The sequence below is a fragment of the Pieris brassicae genome, chromosome 6, assembly GCF_905147105.1.
Source record: "Pieris brassicae chromosome 6, ilPieBrab1.1, whole genome shotgun sequence".
Classification (NCBI taxonomy): Eukaryota; Metazoa; Arthropoda; class Insecta; order Lepidoptera; family Pieridae; genus Pieris; species Pieris brassicae.
Genome location: NC_059670.1, coordinates 17,963,254 through 17,984,204, shown reverse-complemented (window position 1 = coordinate 17,984,204; position 20,951 = coordinate 17,963,254). Strand labels below are relative to the sequence as shown.

Genomic DNA, 20,951 nt, shown 5'->3' with positions numbered 1-20,951 from the left:
CAACTGACCCGGCAAACGTCGTTTTGCCATATATATATTATTTCTAGGAAAGATTTTTTTTGTTCAATAAAAATAACCTATGTACTATAATCAAAAATAGGGGTAGATCGTAGAGGGGTGACAATTAAGGGTTGTAAGTATTTTTGTATGCTGTATCATAAAAAAATAAAAATAAATCAAAATTGTCGGGGTGGATCACTTAGGGGTTTGTAAGATAGATAGTAGCCGATTCTCAGACTTACTGATGGCTAGATACAATCATCGGAGGAGTATGGGAGCCAACTTTGTGACACGAGAATTTTATATATATAGAGATGAATAATATTCTCGTAACTCAGTAAAAGCCGTAGGCATAATTCAGGAAAATATTTGTGTTCAAACCATGATTTTGTCTTATAACAGTTGCGAATAAGAAACTTCTTTAGAATCGTTGTGATTTCAAACTTTATTTTTGAAAGTTTCACTTTAACCACGTGTGAATTGCAAATTTTTTTTTTCATTAGAAAACCTACCTATTAAGGTTCATGACCAACCCTCTGTAGCTGACACACACCGTCTTTTTGTGTCTGAGGTATGCCGGTTTCCTCACAATGTTTTCCTTTATCGTACTTGCGAGTATTAATTACGTAGATAAAATTGTTTCTTCTTTGCGATGAAAATTTTTCTAATAACAAACTGAATATTTAATAAAAAATCATTAAAGGAGTACACTTTACTAAGAATAACTGACGTACAATTTAATTCCCGAAACATTGTAAATATTAAGGGATAAGGTGCTCTTAAGGCTCAAAAGACTTTAGTTTAGAGAAAATTTTAATAATTTATTATTAATTACGTCAAAGATTCATATTGTTACGAGCTAGGGGATCGGGCGTCGTGAGGGTAAATAAACTGAAACGTATTGAAAAAAATGTTTAGCCTGAAAACCTCTCTAATAGAGCCTCTCAGTTGTAAATCACATCTCAATTAGCTGAAACCGTCTCTAAGTTGTGGAAAAATCGAGACGGTATGAAACATTTTCAACCCGCCTTAATAAAAAAAAATCGTGATAGATAAAAGTAAAAGAAGGTAGATGGCTGTAGACATTAAACATAACGAACCCCTGCTATTTCCATCCAAGGCTCAAACTGTAATTAAGATAGCATTCTAACCATTTATTAAAACTGTTTACACTATACGACACTATAATATGTAGGATAAAATTGTTTTTTTACCGTCTCTCATATCTAAATTGCCTATTTCATTTTGGTATTTAGAAAGCTTGTGTAACTTTCTTTATATTAGAGTAAAATGTATATAAATAGAAACGAATGTACTATTTTTTTTTTAATTTTGTGGAGTTATTTCGAAGCTACATTTTGGTACATTCGTTTCTATTTATATACATTTTACTCTAATATAAAGAAAGTTACACAAGCTTTCTAAATACCAAAATGAAATAGTTTATATATAAAAAAATTCAATGAATTTGGACAGATTTTTTTTTCAAATATATATAGTGTGAACGTGATAAAAATTGCGATATCATCAATATATTGATAAAATAATGGATAAACTAAATATTGTGGAAGACTATATATATATAGCCTAAATAATGCTACTATGTCACGCTGTGACCGAATTGTGCAGGTTCATCCGATTCAACAAACCGCGCACTTATTATGCTAAAAAATATAATACATATATTAAATAAAGTAATGTACGCACTTATCTAAGAAAAATTATAACTTTTGAATTTTCCAGGAGTTAAGCGCAATTTAAGTACACAGTTGGTTTATTTTGCTTCGGATGCTTTCATACCGCAATCACAAACAACGATCTATCAAACGAATTATCAGCTCAATTAAATGAAAGGTACAGTAAATATACTTAATTAGCCTAATTATCATTGTTACATAAATGTGTTGAAGGTTTCTTTTATAATTATTAACCATGAATTAAGTTTACTGGTGTTCATAGTTGTTTTTAAGTAGAAAACACAGTGAAGCATGCAGCTCAACTAGAATGAACTCCGGCATACCAAATTTATATTTGGCTTTTATGTCGGCAATTTACACATATATACGTTTCTTATATAACAAATTTATTAATTATGAAAATTTAAATCAGATTTTGGAAAACATTACTCACCATACTAAAAAGAAGAATGCCGTCTTCCACATGCATTTAATCATCTTCCGTGGAGAGATACTTGATGGCGGACATTACAATGCCGCACAATATCTGTAAAAATAAAATCTCTAAATAAAACTATATTGTAATTTTTGGATTATATTGAAGATGGTCTTCGTTGTTGGGTCTTTTATACATGCCCATGTATGACATATATAGTTATAAGATAAGAGTACAGTATATGGATCGATCACGATAAACTTTTTCATACGAGATTCTCTTGCAATATATTTACTATTTCAACAATTACTAACACACATTGATAATATATGGGGTACAAATGTTAGTTATTTTGATGTATTTGAGTGTTGTTCCCACGAGAACGTGAGTGCTTCTATTTCACCTTGCCTTGTGCTGATACAGGACAAATGTTTGTTTTTAATTTATTTTATTATTATTAATTACTTAAGATGTCATGTGGAACATCTGCAGCTTCTTACAACGTTGTGTAAAACAAAAACTTGGCGATTAAAAATAGTGGCGGAGAGTTTATTGGCAGTTCTTCTCTTCCGTTTTACGCCCTTGGGCCTTGATTTGAGAACTGGCAGTAAATGTAAAATGCCTCCAAGTTATTTAATGTTTTGATACCGTGTGTATTCAATCATTATTATTGTATATAATAAGTCATACAATGGATAATAAAAAGTGTCAGTGGGTGAAAAAGTAACTATTACGTTACTGAAGGCTAAGAATATTTAATATGAATATAATCAATACTATCGAGTTAAGAATGTCCTAGTTTCGTTACAAATGGCCTCTTACTACATTACGAAATGAAGAAAACTCCTTACTTAAGTGTCTCGTGTATTTATTGATTTTGCTTTGAACAAATAAAAAAATATATTTTTACACTAAGCAACTTTCAAACACGTAATACAAATTGCTTACGACTTAAGACTAAGGTTTAATAAAAATTATAGCGCCTATTAAAAACGAAGTCTTTTAGTCCCAGATTTATTTCAGGTTATGCGCGTGATTCGACTTCGTTGATTTTTATAGAATACTAGCGATGTTCGCATCTGAAGCTGCATTAACGATAAGCAACATTAAAAACAAGTTAAAGCTAAAAAAAAGCTACTACTAAATACAGTGGAGAAGATCAGTTTTCACTCACTTTAAAAATTATATTTTATTTTTATTTATATCCCAAACAAAACACATTTATAGTGTTTTGTTTGTGCAAAGTGTTTCTTCTTATTTCTAAGATAATAAGCCATCTGACAATCACTTTGATATTTTAGATGAATGTTTATCACTTTTTACTAACTATACGGGGTCGTGGATGAAACGCAACTAGGGGTTAGATGGGGTTATTAGCTGCGAAAATCGTTCTACGGGAGGTCCTTAAACTCAACCCGTTTTTATGGTGTATTATTGGTTGTATGGAAAATAATATTAATTTTTACGAAAAAAAATTAACTCGCCCTCCCCTCCCTATACCACAAGTTTTGATGCAAAAATACGACTAAAGGACTGGCTTATGAACACACCCTACGCAGTGTTAAAGCTGCTTCGGAGACCTAGCATACTAGGTTCTCTTCCATTCTAGTGAATGAATAAAGTGTGTAACTACATATAGTTACACACTTTATTCATTCACTCACTGACTCACTCACACATTTGCACCCACACACTTATTCATGCACTCAAATGATAACAGTTGAAAAATCAAAAACTAAAATTAAAGATGCAATTGAATTATATATTTATAGTTCGTGGTTCAAGTAAAAAATATTAAACACGAACATTTTTAACTAATGTTCAAACCCAATACTTAATTTGAATCCAGTTTTGGATTTAGGAATTACATTTTCTTTAAATATTATTGATTTAATTTTGAACGAAAAATTTTGCATTGTTATAGTTTGATTTGAATCTGAATACGTGAATAAGTATAAACTACATCATCCATGCTAATTAGGGCAGCTGAAATGATCACATTCGTTTTAATTGAAAACTAGCATATCGTAATAAACATATTGCAAACCAAATATTTACTACATGCTGACACTATAATGAAAATTTCTTAACCATACGTGGTTAACACTGAAAATGTTTAGAAATGTTTAAAAACATTGCCAATGAAAACTTTTGGTAACCTAATGTAGTAGTATATTGCATTCATTTGTCATTTGTTTTTGTAAATTGGTGGCAAATCTAAAACTTTTGTTACAGATGAAAATGAACCTAACGCCAGAAAATTTTCGGTCAATGATTTAATGACTTTTGTTGTGGGCTTACTCAACAACAAACATATAATAGGCTGCGATTAGCATTACTTAATGAAGCCCCATCTCGTGCCACTATTTAAATTTGGTTTAACGAGTTTAAGCGTGGACGTAGCAATGTCAATGATGATCTGCGTGAGGGACGTCCTTTAACAGCGACTACTGAAGATAACATCAGTGCTGTGTAGCAACGCATAATAGAGGAAGATAAGAGAGTGGCCTATCAGCAGATACGGGCAAGCCTAGGCATTGGTATGAATCAAATTTAAAAAAAATATTACATTCCCCACACTTTATCTGACTACTAGAAACACCTTCGCATGGACTGGTGAATATATGACTATGGTAGGTGTAGAGATAATGAGTCATCTGCCATACAGTCCTGACCAGGCGCCCTGCGACTTTCATTTATTCCCAAGAACTAAAGATAAAATTCGAGCTATTCGCTTTACGAGCCCTTAAGATGCGGTGAAAGTGAACGAAAATGCCTTAGAAGCTACCACTGAGAAACAATGGACCCACTGCTTTTCTCAGTGGTTCCAGAGAGAAACGGAGATTACTTCAAAAAACAATAAAAGTATTGAGAACATTCTACATTAAACCGTTTTTCATTCTCTAAACATTTTCAGTGTTACCTAGGTATTGTAGTATTGTGTTCTTAGCTTATGCGCGTAACACACATTTAAACAAGTTTTTAAGCATTGTTTTGTATATATTGTTTGTTATTATTTGCACCTTTCCACTGCAAATCTTAAAATATAAAAAGAAATAAACATCAGGTGATCCTTATGCCAGTTTATTTTGTTCTCTTCATTTTAATATGACATCAAATTAATTATTTTACATTCTGAGTTTTCTCGACTCCCGAGTGATCGGTAAGTTTCCTCAGAGATTCAATTAGGGTGAATCCTTGTAACACGAGTCTTATGTTGCGAGAGAAATTTCCACGAACAGGGGATAAAAATCTTTGGCCGCGATATTGAATATATAAATTAATTGATAATATCTGTGTAAAGCAAATGGTTAATTATTGAAAAACAGTTGAAATATTCCCAGACACGAAGAACTCAAAGGACAAAAGTCCCACTGGCTTACATGCAGCCTACCGCATAATTCGTATAGGTTACACAATGTACACTTATGACCGTAAAAATATATATATATATATATATATTAAATGTTTCTAATTTTACTGCCAGTTCTCAAATTAAGGGCGTAGAACAATATAGAGGCAATAAACTCTCCGCCACTCTCACGTCACTCACCAATCTGACAAATAGAAAATCATTTAATGTATTATTACACTTCTTATAAATACTAATAATAATAACAGAAATAATTCACGACGTTTAAATTAATTTTTGTGTTATAATTTTTACTTCATTAACAGAATTAATCTATAGAGCTTAAACTAGTTTAATAAAAATTTTAAAAGCTTTTCATGTAGTTTTCAACACCTCAGTCACTTGTCATAGACGACAATGGCTGTAAAATTGACAAGTTATTAGGAAATAGCACTCTTAACTCGGACAGTATTATCACGCGAAGGTTAAGTGAAACAAATGGTTATGTCCTATTGAACAAGGAAGATCGTGGATTAACGTCATAAATGGTCCACTCTACACCTTTCCGGATGGTCAGTGTATGGAGGAAATTAAGCTTTTTTGCCAAGTCCGAATAAAATGATAATTACGCCATAATTTCATTAAACCAAAATCTTAAAATTTATTTATTAGAATGTTATTAAAATTCTTTGTTAGATTTGTAATCTTTGGATTTTGGAATTGGATACACGAATCTAACATTTGACGTGATTGACAGCAACCCGAAAATCTACATAACTATAACGAATAGCGCTAGGCACTCTATATTATTAATGAAGAAACATGTGAAATCATTTAGAATGTTTAAATTAACTATTTGAAATATATATGTTTATTATGTAATATATGAAACAGGAATCGAACTTAGCACTTCGGACTAGGAGAACAGAATATGTTACTATTATTTACTAAAATGCAGCGTGAGAAAATTAATAAAAAAATATTTATTTGTCACTTGTACGATGTATCATGAAGAACAGTTAACAACAAACGAACATAAAACTAGCGCGGTGTAAAAGCGCTCTTGTTACTTTTATAGAATACATTGATGTGAAAGAGAATTAATTTCTTACCAATCGATCATCATGAAATAATCCACAATACACTCACAATTTTGTATTTATTACAAAGGACAAAAAACTTTTTTTAGTTCAAAGGATTTCAATAAGTCGTGTGAAGTATAGCCGCGTCGCTTTTAACTGAGTAGCTGCAGAACGGCTTGCGTGTTTGCTAGTAGACCCACCAGGCTTACCAGGGTTCGTCAACCTTTAATATTTTACGATATTATAACGAAAATTAATGAATTTATTTCGTTATTGACTTGACGTATCGAGCAATTTTTTGGATCATTGTCAGCGACTGTATACGTCAGTTATAAACAAATATCCTAGATTTTAAATTGATGAACTTATTATTTTATTTATTAAAGTATGCCAAGTCTTTTTTGAATTTTTTTTTTGAAAAATCTCTAAATAATGAATTTAACTGAATTACTTTAGAAATTATAAGCGTTTTTAAGCACTTGTCAGGTATATGCTTAAGAATGCTTAAAAAACACTCATCTAAACATAACTAATTTAATTTATATATTTACTAGTACTTACTATATGTAAAAAAATATCTTATATATAGATGAAGATATTTAAAAGTATTTTTTTGGACTGGAAAATTTTCTTACTAAATGGCGACACCGATTCGCTGTGCGAGGTCAGTTCTATCTAAAGTTCCATACGTTTGTTGATTAATATTTTAGAAGCCATTGATTTTGTTTTCTTTACATAAACCAAAAAAGCAAGTTTGATTAAACGTAAAAAGTTTGACAAAAAACCAAATAAAAATAATGAAGTTGTGATTTATTCTCATGAAAATTATAAATTAATTTCTAAACAAATCGGTTTTAGTTGTGAACTGAATAACTGTGAAGTTTCAATATTGAACTACTTACAAGTTTCATAGTTGTTAAAAGTTATTAAAAATTTAACTGATTTAGAAATAGATAAAATATTTATTGATATGCAACAATATGCCGAATGCCACTATTAATAACATCATAAAACAGTTGTGACATTTAAATAACATTTTAACAATTGACTACATTATTTTTAGGAAAAAAATATGAGCTCAGTATTATACTAAACCGAAAAGTATGTATGTAGTATTTTCGTTCGTGATAGACCAATACCATTCATTATATCAATTTATCTATTACATTAACATACGTATACATATTTATTTTGTACTTTCAATATCCTGTTCGTCATTGTCACGACCCGAATCATCAAGTACATACGTTACGTCTTGTTTCGCTTGTATATTATCGCCGACTATGACAATATCGTATTAAAAAAAACATTGGTGCTACAACTCTTGGTGTTGGCCTCTATTTCATATTCTTTTCTTATCATTTCACCTTCAGAAGTTTACTTCGAAACAAACTTCTGTGCCCGACACACGATCGATTTTGATGTCTAAAGCATGGTGATTTTTGGACTGCACGGCCTTGTCAACAATTAGAAAATTCCTTCATAAATATTTTTTTGCACATATATTACGAGGAAGTTTTTAGCCATCGTCAAAATGTTTATAAACCCTTTCGAAAGGTCGCTGAGAAATGTGTCATACAACTGTTTTGCAGCACTGGCTTGGCCCTCGACATTGACCATTGGCGGCCCTGACTGGAGACAGGAAAGCTACCATATATTTAGTGTACCAAACCTAAAGTATGTAATCAATTTATTTAATACAATATTAAATACGTATGTATTAATTAAATTTATATTAATTATAACGTTATCCATATTCTTTATTCTTCTTTCTTTATATGTCACTTTCTATTGTTTTTTTTTTATATAGAAATAAGTGATTCATACAAATTTATCTATGAATTCTTGCATGCTTATAAATATGTAGTTATATTATTATACATTTTTGATTGTTATTGTTAGTTATATGACATGCCTTTGATTTTTATTACATTTTCATATTCCTAACATTTCAAGTTTTTAGTACTTATTTTTATTAAGTACTAATATTTTACAAACCGTTTGTCAAAGTGTTAGAAAACCTTACAGACTAATATTTTAGAATCATTTTGTCACTTACTTATCTATCATAATTAACTTATTTTTTAATAATATCGGTATTGTTATTCAAAACCAAACTTTTTAATTAATATTTTTGGCAAAGACATTGCAGCAATTTCTAAACGTCAATCAATTATACTTATTTCTTCAAGGTCAGGGCTTTAAGCTAGAGTTAAAGCGAAGTAGAGCTGACAAGGTCCATATTCCAGTGTTCATGGGAAATTTGAAAATTCAAACATGTATAAAACTTTCAATGACAACTCTAATAAATCTAAAATAAGACAAGTGACCTGTTTATATGATAATGACTAATTTATTAATGACCTAATTATTAATATTCTATTTTAGTAATGGTAACAATATGTAGGACGAATGAAATACGCGAGTAAGCGTTTAAGTTTTTATCAGTTAATGATTCAACGACAACTGCGCCCTTCTCACGGAATTACACATAAGGTCGATAGAAACCGAACCTTCATATAGTCTAAAAACAAATACTGTACCACAAAGAACGGTTCGGTGGTCGTCGATACAAAATGTTATACTAGAATAATAAGTCCTGAGTACATTCCTCGTAACAATATTATCAGCTGTAAGGATTTGGAGAAATTCTATTAGTTTGGGAACAAAGAGAGGTTAGACTGATATTAGCTAATAATTTGCCTCACGATGGTTCTCAAAAACGCACAAACGCACTAAACACTCACTTTAAAATTCTAAATAGTGGACGTAACTATTATCAATTATAATTAACAAAAAGTATATATTGTAAAATAAAAATGTGTCTAACTTAACCCGAGTAAATCTCAACAATGACTGAACTAATAAATGTGACGATCGGCCGAGAAAAAATATTTGAGATCACCCTCATCAAAAATTATTAAATCATTATGTATTTCGAACAAATACATAATGTATTATTTCTATTACATCTATTATATCTACAACGTTTTGTATGTATATAAGCAAATTTGTTAAAACTACATATTTTATGATATCGTTTCTTTGTAAAATTTAGATTGCAATGTTATTTCTACTTAAACTTATTACCAAAAAAAATCTACAAAATATAAGGGTCATGAAATCAAAATTGAATATAAAAGATATTGTAAAAATTTAATATTTTAATAAGATATTGTCCTCTTCAGGAGGCTGGCTGCTCAGTATGTGTTTAATAATGGTGAGTTGATAACGTTGATTTTCAGTAGATTTCCCCCCCCCCCCCCCACGCATCGACAACTGCAACGTATGGTATACAGAGACTTGCTTGTACGTGCGTGTAATATACAGGACTAAAGTGATACTGCTTTCCCTTATATTCTATGTCACAGACATTGTTTATATTAAATAGAGGTACTTTAGAAGATTCGAGAACACATTTTTAAGGAATAGAGTTGCTCCCCTCACACTATAAAATAAATTTTTCGTTGGTTTTTATAATTTATAAATCGATCTATTGTTTTCCTTCGTATTTGTTATGTTTGTCTATAAGCGCTTGTCTCATTAATTCTTGAATTTATTTTTCTTATATACCGATGTATGTGTGTGTATGAGGGTTGGCATACTCACCCCCTATGTTTGAAATGTATGATAACGTTACATAGTTTAGTATATTTTGTTATTCGTTTTGTGTATGGAATAATGCATGGATTATGTTGTCGACGTATTCTACTAGTGAGTCTGGCCATAAATACTGTTAATTTAAAAAAAGAATAGGGTGGTAAAACGGGAACAACTACTGAAGCGGTACGCAAAGAGTAGTCACAGAAAAATTGTGTTTACGGATGAGATTTTTTTTAGAATTGAGCAACATTTTAACAAACAAAATTACCGTATTTATGCTCAAAGCTCTATTCATCGACAGAGTACAACGTGGGCACTATCCGACCTCACTGATGGTTTGGTTGTGTTATAGCTACGAAGGAGTGACTGAGCCATACTTTTGTGAAAAAGGTATTAAAACATCGGCACAAGTGTATCAAGTTACCATTCTTGAGAAGTTGGTGAAGCCCTTAACAACACGTTCAACATGTTCAATAACCAAGAATGGTCCTTCCAGCAAGACTCGGCGCCGGGGCATGAAGCTCAGTGTACGCAGTCTTGGTTGGAAACGAACGCTTCGGAGCTCATCAGAGCTGAGGGCCTGCCGTCGTCTAGTCCAGATCTTAATCAGCTGGATTATAATTTATGGTCAGTTTTACAGAGTACGGCTTGCTCTAAACACTATGATAATTTGGAATCCCTAAAACAATCCGTACGATTGGCAGTTAAGAACTTTCCACTTCGAATAAGCTTTTTATATTTTAAATTGTTTTATATTTATGTATTAAAGTAATACACAATAAAAAAAAATAATTTGCAATATATTTTTTTTATTAATTCTGTTTCAGTATTTATGGCTAGACTAGGTATATTAATTTCATATTTTACAAATAAATATCATGTCTATGGCGACAAAACCCCGTGAGTGCGGCGTGACCTTGCCCCGCGGATCGATAGTAGCATGCTGTCTTGATGTTACCAACCTTGTTTATGTAACAATCGCTTATTTCATTGGCTCCTCCGTCTGCGGCATACACTGATGACTGCGGTATTTATGTAGTCTAATACTACTGAGGAACATGGAATACAGAAGAGCTATATAAAAGGCATATATAAATTGTAATTTGAATGTATGTATATTGGAGATATTGCCCCGTCACGCTGCTGAATTGCCACGGTTATGAAATTGGATCCCCTCAGATCTGTTTTCTGGAAAAAAACCGACACGACTCTTTTTTAACCATTCTACTGAAACTACCGGGAGATTCGTTGCGTTTATTAATTCCGAATGAGCATTGATACTTTACTTTATAAATAGACTATATTCCTAAAAAAAAATGTATAAACTTGTCCATAACAAAATTAAATTTTTGTCGGAGATCGGAGCTTCATTTTTTATTTAAAATTGTTAAATTAATTAAATAAATTTTGAATTATTTTAATGAAACTTGTTTTTTTTTAAAACTTAAGTTAAAAGGTTAAGATTTCTTATAAGCTTTTATATATATATTTGTTAGGTTTTAAAATATGTAACATTAGCTTTACATCTAGCAATAAAACGGCGATAAAACAAAGTTTGTTAAGCAACATATGAAAGAGAAATAAATATTATAATTCGAGTATTATTCAATATTCTAGACGCGATAATTTGACCCATTAATTTTATTACAACGTACGAATAAATATGATTCAAATAAAAAACTCGAAGCAATATCAGCAAGCCACCTGATCGATGTATACGCGAATCGAGACAACAATGCTACGTCCATGAACTTGAGTTATGTGCATTTCAACTGCCGTGACGGGAAGCGTTAGATTGCTCGTTCAATGTTCATGTATTTGAACATACATTTGTAGAGATTCAATAATTTCCTTGAAAAACTTAAAATAAAAAGAAACTTCCCCTATTTGAATGGTAATAACATATTAAACGGGTGTATTGATATAAATAAAATTAATTATATTCAGTTCAGCAAAAACAGTTCAGTTGGTCTATTAGCTTAACCATACGACTCTTGCGTTTAAATTACGGCTATCTTTAACTTTAAATGTATGTGATTGATTGACACCACAATTTCTCTAATAAAATATAAAGTTCCTGTAAAATATTTCTATGAGCCTAAAGTATTTTAAGTTTGAAATAATTTATTACTGATTTGAGTTCGTGGTCTTTGAAGTTTTCTTAAGATTTATATTAAGCAATTCAATATATTTTCTTTATTGCACTACAAATCATTCGTTGTTGTTAGTTTATAATTTAACATGGCGAACATTTCATATTTCCGAAATAATATTTAGATTTTATTCCCACAGTAGAAAAAAATTTAATAGCATAGATTTGGTCCAGAAAGAATGCATTGGAGTGGTTTGAATAGACGCATACAGATTAGATAGACATAAAGAATTTCTGATTAATGTCATCGTCATCATAGTTGGGATGGAGGGTAACTGTCGTGTCGTATTTTTATTTGTTCAAAGGTATTTTCTTTCCAGTATGGTATCATTTTCTTAAATTAGTATTCTGTAATACCATCAGTTATAAACTGAATGTAACTGATTTCATAACCTATAGATAGAATCATTCTGAATGTTTAAATAGAATGAACATCATTGTTTTTTACAAGTTATTTAGATAAATGAGATAAAAAATTATTTATATTTAAGAACTGACGATGAAATTTATAAGTACAGTTTATGGGTTTAGTAGGGAAATATTTTATGTATTTTGTCTTGTTTTTTTTATTATCTTAATATTATTAATAGATATATAATACATCGTAATATTTATATTAGGTCCTTACATATGAAATTGGCGTTTTGTATGGGAGGAACAAAAAGTCGAATATTTTTAAATATAATATATTTAATTAATCAAAGTATGAACCATTGTTTTCTATGCACTTTTGCCATCTCATAGGTAGTTCATTGATCCCTTTACTAAAAAAACCAGTCGGACGGGAATCAATAAAATATGTGAAGGCGATTTGGACTGCCCCATCAGAGTTAAATTTTTTCCCTTGCAAATGTTGTCCAAATTTCGAAAAAAATGGTAATCTGTTGGAGCAAGGTCCGGGCAGTACGGAGGATGTCTTAGACATTCCAATTGAAGCTTTTCTAATTTGGTAGCCGTCTGTTGTGCAGTGTGTGGTCTAGCGTTGTCGTGAAGTAGCAGTGGCGTGGAGCGATTGACCAGCCTAGGTTGTTTAGCCGCTAGCTTTTCCATCATGGTTTGCAATTGCTGACAATAGACATCAGCCGTAATAGTCTGGCCAGATTTGAGAAAACTGCAATAAACAATACCGTCACTAGTCCACCAAACGCTTACAAGTAACTTTTTTGGGGTTAATTTTCGCTAGGGGCAGGATTTGGCTGGCTGGCCAGGATCCATCCATTGCGCTGAGCGCTTCCGATTATCGTAAAGAATCAATTTTTCATCACAGGTAATTGAATGATAATGATTCGGTTTAAAATACCTTCATTATTGTGCCGGTTCAGAAATGTAACGCTGCAGTCGACGCGCGTTTGCCGGTTTGCTTCAGTCACTTCATGAGGTACCCACCTTTCAAGCTTTTTAATCTTCCCAATTTGCTTCAAGTGAATTAAAACAGTTTTATCACTAACACCGCAGCCTGCAGCTAACTCCGACGTGGTTTGCGATGGATCCGCTTCCACAATAGCCTTCATTACTTCATTATCAACTTGGGTCTCAGGCCGTCCACGGGGCTTGTTCTGCAGGTCGAAATTTCCAGAACGAAAACGTTCGAACCAAAAACGAACTGTGTTTTCTTTTGCAACATGACCGCCATACACATCATTCACCCTTAGAGTTGTAGGTGATTAGTACGTGTCGTCATGAAACAATAATTTGTTCTGAAAAGAACAGTTAATTGCGTTACCGTTAGACCACGATGTCGAACTGTTCCGAGAAGAACACGTTCGTACCCTTCGACGGTTGCGCGCAACAAAAAGGAAAACTTTTTGCCGCGCCTCGATTTTGTTGTCTACGCACCCTTCGCATCTTGGTGCCACATGTTACCACTGGTGGCCAGGTAAGATAATTTTTGTATATAAATCTACAGTTTTTAAAAATTGAACACATTCCACATTCCATCTTCACCTCTTCTCAACGAATTATTAGGAAGTTTTATTTTAACCAAATAAGGACCAAACAACCTAAAGTAAAAACAACCCAAAGAGTCATTTTCGCAGCACTAGTGCCACGGCGGAACTCGTACTCGTAAATAATGCGATACTTTAAGTTTTCCATTTTGTAAAATGAGTGACGCAAACAGAAAAAAACAAATGAATGACGGTCATCGAAGCACAAATACATGAGTAAATAGCTGAATTTGAATTTGAATTTGAATTTGGAATTCCTTACCAAAGAGGAGAACATCGTGATTAAAGTGGCCAATGCGAAATACGCCAATTTCATCTGTAAGGACCTAATATTAAAAATTATTTCAAAGAAAATCAAAATAAATTCAAAAAGTTTGGTCCCTGTGGGTGTACCTTTAATGCTGGCAGCGTTTCCTCGCTGTATTGTGATACTTAATCATTAATAAACGAGATAAGTACATTTTTATACAAAAAAACATTCGTGTAATTAATGAAGTGGGAAAAATCATATTCATTTCTTCATTTACATTTTGGTAGTGCTTGCATAAGAAAATTTTGATAGTGTTTAGTTTTTGGTAGTGTTTAGCTCTTTTCCGAAAGAGTACCGTTAGGTAATTGAGTAAAGACCTAAGCAATGGACAATAAACAGTGCTACCGTAATAAGGATGTGTCGTGGACTTTTATTGCGCAACAATTACGGCTTAGTTAATTGAGATCGGTTTCGGCTTTAGAAAAAAAACATTTTTATAGGACTAATGTATTCTTGTACTGTAATTAACGCCGACGATTTTTTAAATGACTATTGCTGTCATGGAGAGCAAAATCCAATTTCGGCTTAATGTTCTTTATACATTGCATTAATGTAACCAAAATTATGCTATAAAAATATAACAATAGAATCCATTTCTGAAATATTATTCTGTCTGTATAACATTGGTGTACAAAATTACTAAAAAAACGATTTTCGATTGAATATTACGCCTGATAAAAATTACTTAGCAAAGAGGATTAAAGGGATAGAAACGCCTGTTGTTATGTTAACCGACACTACTAATTTGACTTAATATTTTAAAGTGAGATTGAACTTTATTTGGATAAAGTCGAATTACCATTTAGTGCTTTTAGATCTACCTCTTCAATCATTTATATTAATCGCATCACATAAAATGATGTTGCACAGCTTAAAAGTTCTAAGCGTGGAAGCGGTGGTTAAGTTAAAATGATAATATGTACATAATATAAAAATATTAAACAAAGGTTTACTAAATTTACCCTTTTTGATATAATTAACAAACAAATTACAAATTCCACTAATTATAAAGCATGTAATTAAGACGACGCTTTGTTTAGTTATAAATAAGAGTTATAACTAAACAAAGCTAAATAATCTTACAAAAGGTGTCAGATTATTTAATAAGATGTTTAATATACTTTCTAGTCGAAATTTGTGTAGATGTATGTAACGATACATACATGCGTGTAAAAACATCAGGTCGTATTGTTTTCGTCTACATTCTCCCTAGAATGAACCTCTATTCAATTCCAGTACTTGAAGAAATCTATATATCTACTACGGTTCCGATACATAATATTTGAATTATTAATATAACATTTTGGGTTTCACAAAATTCTCCTAAATCACGCACAAATATGTGCCACAGGATTCGTCAGTCGTTGGGTGTTATTTTAAAGGTGAATATGTAGAAAAAGAAAATATGTAGTTCCACAAACAAAAAAGTTGTATTTTGTAAAGGAAAATAATATTATAAAATTAAACATCAAAGACTTTCGCAATCGTATATTGTTTATAAATGGTTGTCGATGGTTTTCAATAGATTGAATATTTTTGCTTCTTTAATATTTGAAGTAAGTTTATTTGCTTTATAATAAATATGTTTGTTTTTGACATATAATGATAGTTTCCATTGTGGGTGAACAAGAACTAAAGGTTGTGTCTCCTTATAGATGTACTGCCGTTTTTTGTGAAAAAAAATTGTTAAGACACTGATTCTAAGCCATAAAACAATATGCACTAACACTCGATTCGAACTAACGAATCGATATCCAACTAGAGTGCACCACTATAACTTAGAGGTGATGAAAGCTACTAATCGTTTTTGAATACATTTATTGCAATCATTAAGCAAGCGCGCAAGCGCGTAGTTTTAATATTCGGTTTAGATATTCAATGTTTAGATATGCATTCAAAATTAATTCACCAAACACACTTCTACAAGAGAGTGTATGGAGTGTATTTTTATTCATCTGACTATGGTGGTATAATACCAGCTCGCACCAAAAGAGAAATAAAGTATTGTCTTTTGTTAATATAGCTTTTACATATTAAGAAAATACTTTTTAAACGGATTGAAGCTATGTATTATATGTGGTCACCGTGACCACGCACGCTATAAAGTACGCGAAACGTCGAAAAATTTAAAATTATGTAAATAATTATAAGTTTATAATAATAATACATAACTTCACTCCGTTGAAAAAGTGTTTTCTTAAGAAATAATGTAGTTGAATAATTATTATTTTTAAATGTAGCCACAACATACATGAATCAGTTAGCGTCAAATTGAACTAAATGTTAATATGTGAATTTCAGATTGGCTCAGTATAATTAGATTACAAGTATAAATTAGATTAGGTGAAAGAGGAATCCCTTCAGTGTTACTTTGAGCGCCGTGACTAGTACAACCATGATTGACGGTATGTTTTATAGTATTTTAATGCGAAATGAAATATTTGTTTCATAGTTTTTTCTCAACACTATTTTAAATTTGTAATAATTTATCTTTTCCCAGCATTTCGCTTTTTGCCATGTTAGTGAGTTCAAAAATTAGAAGAATGTCTTCCATATAAATATGTTAGCAATTACTTCAGTGTAATTGTATACCGTAAGATCATTTGATGTGATAATGTGGCTATTGACATATTTAATACATATTTGCAAATTATGAGCATAAAATATTTTTTTACATCGTAAATTAAAAGTGGATTAAAATTTAATTTTCAAAGAAGCTTGTTCCCCCACAATATTTATATGCTGTGGGTGACCAGACTCTTCCGATGTACAAACAAAAAATTTGTACTTAAAAAATAACAGTACCACCAAATACATATAAAAAATAAAACCAAAACAAATAAAATGTTCGTAATATGCATGTGTGTAGATCGACTTTCTTGATTATTATAAGCTTCATATGAAAAAAGTACCTTTTCTTAAACGTTTCAATATGTATGTGTATGATGCGTGTCTTTTGAGGCTATTATGATTGTATCATACAAGTAATTATTAACAAGTTATTACCACTTTCAATCCTCAGCTGAACCAAGTGCAGCCAAAACTGGCGCATACAAGTATGAAGACGGCACGAAGTATGTAGGGGAATGGAACTCCAAGGGCCAAAAACACGGAATGGGACATCTGGTCCTACCTGATGGTACCAGATACGATGGATCATTGATGAGTGGACTATGCTCAGGACTTGGCGTTATGTCGTTTCCTGACGGAGCCAAGTAAGAAGAGTTTTATTATAAATATTTCAGTATATTGTATATTTATACCTAAATCTTGTATACGGATTATGTTTGATTAAGGTCTATGTTGGTTGTTTAACAAGATTCTGAAAAACATTTTAGATTATTTATCAGTGACCATAGAACTAATACAAATTGTTATTTTTAATTCTGTTAAGAATTGTCTTCAGGTTATATTGCGTCGCATTAGTTCCTATGATGTACTGTTGTCAAGATGTTACGTGATAATTATCATTCTCAAATCACATAAATATTCCTGTACTCCTTTCTATTAAATAAAGTGTCTCACGAATTTGAACTGGAAGATATAAGACGTCTATAAGGAAGGCGAAGACTTTTTGTCACGTTTTTGTATTGTAATCAATAATAAATATTTTTCATGTTTTTATTTTAAATTAATCATTTTTTCCGCTACTTAATTAGCCACAATTTATACAGATTGCTCTTAAGACACATTTTTTTTAATACCCAAAAATTCAAATTAATGTTTTCTGAAACAAAACATCAACAAATCAAAATTATATTAAATTTCGAACAACAATCGAAAATTAATTTATTTTCAAATAATGCTACAAATTAATCAATAGATAACGATGTCAATATTGCATGAAAACCATTATTAACTTTACTCGGAACACGCTTCATTTTTGTTTTACTCCTAAAATTTAACATGAGTTAAACATTGTTTCGTTCGTTATTATCCGTCAAAGATAATTGCGATTGGTTTAAAACCGGCAACTAATAATTTATTCCAAAAATATAAAATATAGAAGTTTGGTGGGTATTCACTATTCTCTTCCCACTTGGTAGTTAACGCTGCGGTTCAGTTACCTGGAAAGTTTTAAAACTTGTTTTATTTTTAACGCTTTGTTTCAAAAATTATAATCCTATATAATCTCAAATATGTGTTCGATTTTAGAAATTGATTTTTTTACATGCTGTATGTTGGAAGCATAGATATTGTTGTGGAGAAATAATGGTTGTAACTCTAAACATAAAACTACCATTTTCATAATTTTGTATTGCCATCAACATTCGATGTCAAAGCTATGACAACGATATACAGGCTCATGTTTACGAGATCGTTTATCTTTTCTTTATACTAGTATTTACGTACTAACAAAGCACTAGAGCGGTATTAACATGAGGCGAACATATTTCGAATTTTACCAAGGCTGCGCTTTAGTTAAATCTATGCGTGAATTAGGCTACTAATTCAACAACAAAACTGTATTTAGTATGTTGTTAAAATGATTTTGAAAAATCTTTTCGGTTAATATACGTCCTAACTTGGTTGTTACGTTTGTTGAAGAAATTATTTAAAAAAGGGTATATAAACCCGTTTAGGTATATCTTCAGTTCGTTAGTAAGACCAGTAAGTTGTACTATAAAGTGATGCCCGCCAATGTCCTATTGGTCCCATTGCCCTTAACCTTATCTGATGTTAAGTGAACAAACCGTACTTCACGAACAATCACACTGCCAGAAGGATGACGATTGCTTTGCTAACCTTTAAAGAATTGGTACTCTCTTCTCTTAAAGTCTCCAAAAATCGAATTGGTTTTTAACAACTTAAAAGGGCAGCTGGTTCCACAAAGTTTGGTTCCGCAAAAACTCTCCCAACTGTTTTACGTACTTAAGGCTACTGTCTTACGTAGAGTTACCGCTGCTTTACAACATGAACACCACTCATGTTGTACAGCAGCTCATATAGGTAAACCGAGCTGACTAAAGAATTTTAATAGTAACATAGCAAAATTTGCATTGTAAAAGCCATAGGTTAAACAAGTTTTTTAATTGGAATAAAAATTTACATTTGTAGATATGAAGGCGAGTTTATGCAAGGCTGGTTCCACGGCCATGGAGTATTTTGGCGAGCTGATGGTATGAAATTTGAAGGAGAGTTCAGAGGCGGACGAGTATGGGGACTTGGTAAGAATAACTAATAAATTAACTCAATAAAACATTACATCAATCAAGTTCCATCCTGTTTAGTAAATAATTTTTAGAGTGTTAATTTAAGTTAAGTATATACATATATACATTACGAAAATCGTCCCCACATATGAAATATGTCCCCTTTATCTTAAGAAAGGGACTTTTTATTATTAGGAAGACTAACTCATACTTGAAACACCTAACAGACTTTGTAATTTAAAAAGCTACATACGTTATACTTAGGTTTATCTTAAAGATAGTATACATTTTTTTATTTTCCAATACCTCAAAATTAAAAAATATTATTATGATAACTTGCTTTTGATGGTCTGATGTTTTCATTTTAGGTCTGGTAACATTTTGTGATGGTAGCAACGGTTTCCCCAGGAACGAGGGTTTCTTCCAAGATTGCAAGATGGTCCGTCGAAAGAGATGTTCAGAAGTTGTACAGCGCGCGCAGAAAGTAGCCTACATGGCTCGTGCACAGTGCCAACAAATGTAATCAGAATAATAATAGATAAATTAATAAACATTTGAATAAAAATCAAATACTTTTGAATCTAAAGCAGTTGAACTCGTAAGATAACGAGAAGTCTTGAGGCAGTTTTTCAAGTCTAAAGCTACTATACTGTTAAGTTTAAGCAATTTATTTTTATTTGGCACTGGTTTCGACTACTTTGCCTACTTTAGCCTGCTCAAGTTCAGTCGCAAACAGTATTTATCTGGCGCTGGATATATTTTGTCGTGGGCTGATCAATTTAAATAAAGTATTGTTAAGTGCCTATCTCATACCTAATCCGCTGTTTTTCAGTATTTTTTTCTGCTTCACAAAATTACGAGTTTTAATATTTATTCTGTACATACATTTTTATTGTATTTTTTTAATTTTATCATTTATGTTTACCAAAATTGTCATATATTTTAGATAAAAGAGCTGGTGACTTATACCGTAGATATAGTATTATGTATGATGTGCTAAACTTGAATAAATAATTAAATTAATGTTATTTATCTTACAAAATATCCCAGACATACAAATGTATGAATTGTATGAATTTATTAAATATTAAAAATAAATCCATGGAAGAGGATAAGCCCGATTGTTCGAAGAATACATTGTTACTTCAATAAATACGACTAATAAAAGTTCCTATCAAGAATTATAAGGCGTACTTTACAAACAAGTAACCACAATAGAAAATTATTTATTTTCGTTTAGA

The 20,951-nt window shown here is 31.4% G+C and overlaps 2 protein-coding genes across 2 annotated transcripts in view; one reads left to right on the top strand and one right to left on the bottom strand.

Annotated features, from left to right (window-relative positions):
- The window catches only part of LOC123711273 (glycine receptor subunit alpha-1), a 37,707-nt gene extending 31,011 nt beyond the window's left edge, over window positions 1-6,696 (bottom strand). The window contains exons 1-2 of the mRNA XM_045663774.1: window positions 6,577-6,696; window positions 2,131-2,223 (exon numbers count right to left, since the gene is read on the bottom strand). Of these exons, the coding sequence (XP_045519730.1) occupies window positions 2,131-2,174 (44 nt within the window). The 5' untranslated portion in view covers window positions 2,175-2,223; window positions 6,577-6,696. The remainder of the gene's footprint in view (window positions 1-2,130; window positions 2,224-6,576) is intronic.
- A 10,223-nt stretch (window positions 6,697-16,919) lies between these two features.
- On the top strand, window positions 16,920-20,723 carry LOC123711003 (MORN repeat-containing protein 4 homolog). The gene is made up of 4 exons (XM_045663381.1): window positions 16,920-16,962; window positions 17,580-17,772; window positions 19,616-19,725; window positions 20,079-20,723. Exons 1-4 carry the CDS (start codon window positions 16,953-16,955, stop codon window positions 20,231-20,233), a joined length of 468 nt encoding a protein of 155 aa, XP_045519337.1. The 5' UTR covers window positions 16,920-16,952; the 3' UTR covers window positions 20,234-20,723.
- The last annotated feature ends 228 nt before the right edge of the window (window positions 20,724-20,951 follow it).

Excerpts from the sequence above, each read along its gene's own strand:
- LOC123711003 (XM_045663381.1), top strand. Across the intron at positions 17,773-19,615 it reads TCGTTTCCTGACGGAGCCAA|ATATGAAGGCGAGTTTATGC; the intron begins GTAAGAAGAGTT and ends TTACATTTGTAG. Across the intron at positions 19,726-20,078 it reads CGGACGAGTATGGGGACTTG|GTCTGGTAACATTTTGTGAT; the intron begins GTAAGAATAACT and ends TTTTCATTTTAG.